We start from the raw sequence: 4,351 nt of genomic DNA, 5'->3' as shown, positions 1-4,351 counted from the left end.
ACGACAACACGGTTCGGGGTGTCGGGGAGGGATTTGAAGTTTTTGAAACCGGAGAAGGTGGCGAAGCTTATGATTAAAGTGTACCGCAGGTGAAACTTATGCGCAGCAACGTACCGTTGACAAATAAGAATAACATAAAAAGAAAAATACCGTAAGAAGTTGTGATGTACGTCTTAAAAAATAAAAGAAAAAAAGAAAATTCAACAAAATTTCGATAATTTTTATTTGTTGAAAATGATGTTGTGTTTACTTTACGTAGCACCTCAGATTAATCTGAGCCAATTATATATTATCTCTGGTAGTTAGATCTCTTTTAACATCTCGTTTTTTGGATTTAAAAAATTTAGAATCCCTATAATCATCGGTACTTCTAGTTCTATTTATCTACCGTCGTTAGTTTTACTAATAGAAGCACAAAAATAATTGATAAAAAAATAACTTCAACGTTCTAGTTGATGATCGCGAGTTGTTGTTGTGAATGAGAAGAGCAGCTACAAAATTATCTCTTTCCTACAATCATTTCGAAATCCATCATGATCTCCTCCAATGGAGAGAGGGAGAGAGAGAGAGAGATGAAACCTTAGAGGCTTCCTTCTCTTTGCTGCTCACTCCTCTACCTCAACTTATCCTCTAGACCGCCATAACCTTTCATCATCAGCGTGGCTCGTCAAAGCAATAGGAGCTACTATCTTCATTCTCATCATCGTTGCGGATCGTCTTCTCCAATGGGTTCACATTCGACATCCTCGTCCCCGCCTCAGTTTCCTACAATATCATCATAGCCACCATAGCAAGACCCTCAACTTTGGGTGTTGCATCTAGCATTGTCTTCCATTTCTTTTCTTGGTTGTGGTATAAGAGGATAGAAGGCAATTAAGAAGCAATGGACGGAAGTGCCACCTGAGGAGGATGAAGGCATGGAGGGCGCACGGTTGATGACGTGCTTGAGACTGTGATGCTTACTTCCTCGACCTCCTTATGCCAATTTCGAAGGAGATCATGTAGATGTCGAGCAACCATTTCGTCGCTCGACAATGACGTCAACATCGATGCATATGCAGAGTGATCCTCATATCTCATCACCACTTTCTTCATCAACATAGTCACCCGCAACACTCAATAACGTTATCGTCTGTCACCATCAACTGAAATATTTTAAAAAAAAATTATCTATTATTTTTATGCTTTCATCAATAAAATTGATAGCGTTAGGATAAATTGAACTATATGTTTCACTTTTATAATTTTAGATATTTCAATATAATTTTTTTAAGTTTACGATAAGAATAATATATAATTAACCCATTTAATCACATGGGATTAGATTGGATGGCTCAACCATAATGATGTTAGTTTTGTCTAAATTAAAAGATCAATTATCTCACTAAATCGATTTGTGATATACTAAGTATTCAACATCGAAAGGGATCAAAGTTAAAAATTGCTACTACTCATGGATAGGATTTTAGACATTATGAAACCAACCATCAGACTAAATTTCATGTATATTATACTATTGATTATGAGTTACACTTGGACTAAGTCAACTATCACTTGTAGTTTGACAACGGATGAGAATTTATTATTGTTAAACCATGATTATCTATTGCATTGATGACTTAGTCCAATGGGTTAACAAAAATATCTCCAAAATATTTTTGCTAACCCATTGGCCGAGCGATACGGAGGAGAATCCGAATCGAGTTTATCCCAAGCTAATTTGGCATCTAATAAGTTGTATTTATTCTAAAAGGAAATAAAAATAATCGTAGTTAAATCCATTGTATGTATGCACTGTGGTGATGTCATGAAACGAGGTTTGGATCGGATCCAAAATGAGGATCTCTGCCCAATCTTTTAGATCAGATCCGAAATGGGCATCTAATTTATACGTGGCATCGCTATAGATGCGATAAACATGAATGATCCGATGACATCCCCTATACGCTCCTTTTTATGCTTGGGTGCATCAATCGATGCTAAATCGATAAGGACGCGCCATGTGGACATTGTGATTATCATCACTAGTTTTAGTGAGTAATTATATATTAAAATTAATTTCTATATGTTACATAAATATATTGTATTTTTAGTTTATATTAGTCATGCTTAAAAATTGATAACATTTGTTTACTATATATATATATATGATTTATGATAATTTAAAATTTATTTATTAAAATGCGAGAGATATATATATGTAAAAAAATGCCCCATTCATTTATTAAAGACGGAGAATTGCTCCCAAATTAATTTGGACAAATCCAATTGAAACTTTAGAAAGCCAAGACGGCCACCAGAACGGCGGAGAGTGCGCCGAAGGCGGTGCCGGCTGCCAAAGAAGCTCCAGCGCTGCTAGTCGTCGCCGTCGGGCTCAGATCATCCTCCGGGGAAGCGGCAACGGACGGTTCTGGGGGGCTTCCGGGGATGGGGCCATCAGTCGGGATGTCATCTTCGTCATCCAAGGTATTGGGGCCCGGAGCCGCGGCGGGTGAGGACGATGGCGAGGTGGTGGTCGTTGGTGCCGCAGCAGCGGGGCCCTGGGCCGTCGCGGGACCCGGAGCATTCGCGGGCGCCGCGGTTGCGGGAGCGGGAGCGTTGGCGGGGCCGGAGACCGCGGAGGTAGCCGGGGAGCTGGCGGGGGTGGGAGCCGTGGTGGGGGATTTCGCTGGAGAATGGATCGGCGCCGTTTGCTCAGTCTTGGCGTTGGGTCCGGGTGCCGGGGCGTCGGCAGCGGCTGCGAAGCCGGCCGCGGCCACGAAGAGGACGACGAGAGCGGTGGCGCGATACATTTTCCAGCGAAATCGAAGCTGTAGGATCGGGGATAGGTGAATGGGGCAGTGTGGTGGAAGAAAACGGGGAATGAGGCCTTGCTTTATAGGGAAGGAAGAGGGAAGGGTCCGCAACCCGGGGGGAGGAAGAGGGCCGAGGTCGCCGGCGGAGCCGCAACGTGTCGGGCGAGGCCAGTGGCGTTGCGGTTCAAACGGAGCAGAGTGTCGACCTGGGGCCAGCGGAGGCAACGGCGCCCGCATTAACCGCCGGGGTGGGATCCAGCGGGGCTAGATGGGGCCCAACAGGGCCCATCTTGCTTCTCGATTCGGGACGTGGGTAGGTGTGGAGGGACGAACCGCAATGGGTCGGCACATACCTACAAAAATATCGATGGGGCTTGAATTGGGTACTCCGAATGGATCACATTCTACTCCTAAGTAAGTGTGGCATGGCTTTACATGGCAAGCTTTTAATTTATTTATTTTTTAAATTTTTTATTTCACAAAAAATATAAATTGTTATTATTGGGAATTTCTTGCACTTTGACAGGAAAATCCATAGTTCATCTCCTGAGAATTTTGTCTCAAAATCAGCACCTATGAAAAATAATATTTTATTTAATCATTGTTCCAAGTTAATTCTAAACACACATTTGATATTTATTTAATTATGTTTTAACATGATTAAATATTTTAGCTTTTTAATTAATCATCATAACTGTCTCAATTACTCAGTGAATGTTTAATTTCATCACCTTTACGGTTGTTTTATTTTATTTTATTTTATTTCCCCTTATAAGAAGAGCCCTCACCACTTGAGATTTGGGGTGAAAACAACACTAATTCTTTTCTAATTCAATTTATATGAATTTTATTTTACTATTTGCTGTTCTTTATTCTGAGAAATAAGAAAAATCCCCATAATATATTATTATTATTATGAAAATCCGTTTCTAATCACATTAAGTTTTGTACAATGCATCCACCATTATTTGTAGTGTATCAAATCTCAACTGAAAAATTAAATTAGAATAACAACAAAAGGAAATAATTATTATCAAGAACAATGAAAAAGGATGTTAATTTTTGACACACAATACTCTTTTTTTTCCCTAAATTTCTTATATACTCTTATTGTTATGAAGCAAATCAACTTTAAAGCGACAGTAAAATTGAAAAATATCATTTACATTTTAATAAAATATTTGAATCATAAGGTTGATAAGATTTGAGACATAAATCGCCCAAAGAAATGAAATGAATGTTAGCCGTCTTGTCCACGTACGGGGTGATGCTTCCACGTGGCACTTTTTTTTGACGTCGATTTACAGCGACAGCAGACCGAAGGTTAAAAATCCAAACCTAGATTACCCATCGGATCTACCCTCGGTTTACCCTTCTGACTTCTGTAGTTCGATGGCACGAAGTGTTTGTGGGACCCAGTTGTAATGTGTGGTGGGCAAAGTCGCAGTCAGTCGAGAAGGGTATTATTAATCGTGATCTAACCGCGGTGAAAGGTGATACGGAGCGGTGAGTTCGGACACAACACGCCGACCGTAGCATAAGAACGGTTCGCCACC

At 40.5% G+C, this 4,351-nt stretch overlaps 1 protein-coding gene across 1 annotated transcript; it reads right to left on the bottom strand.

Moving 5' to 3' along the window:
- Positions 1–2,276: 2,276 nt before the first annotated feature.
- Positions 2,277–3,032, bottom strand: LOC135611394 (classical arabinogalactan protein 4-like). The gene has a single exon (XM_065107144.1). It carries the CDS (start codon positions 3,030–3,032, stop codon positions 2,277–2,279), a length of 756 nt encoding a protein of 251 aa, XP_064963216.1.
- Positions 3,033–4,351: the final 1,319 nt, after the last annotated feature.

This window comes from Musa acuminata, chromosome BXJ2-4 (genome assembly GCF_036884655.1).
Source record: "Musa acuminata AAA Group cultivar baxijiao chromosome BXJ2-4, Cavendish_Baxijiao_AAA, whole genome shotgun sequence".
Lineage (NCBI taxonomy): Eukaryota > Viridiplantae > Streptophyta > Magnoliopsida > Zingiberales > Musaceae > Musa > Musa acuminata.
The sequence above is the reverse complement of the archived record's forward strand: the minus strand, read 5'-3'. Positions and strand labels throughout refer to the sequence as shown.

Bases quoted from the DNA above. Each gene is read 5' to 3' on its own strand.
- LOC135611394 (XM_065107144.1), bottom strand. From the start codon at position 3,032: ATGCGGGCGCCGTTGCCTCCGCTGGCCCCAGGTCGACACTCTGCTCCG.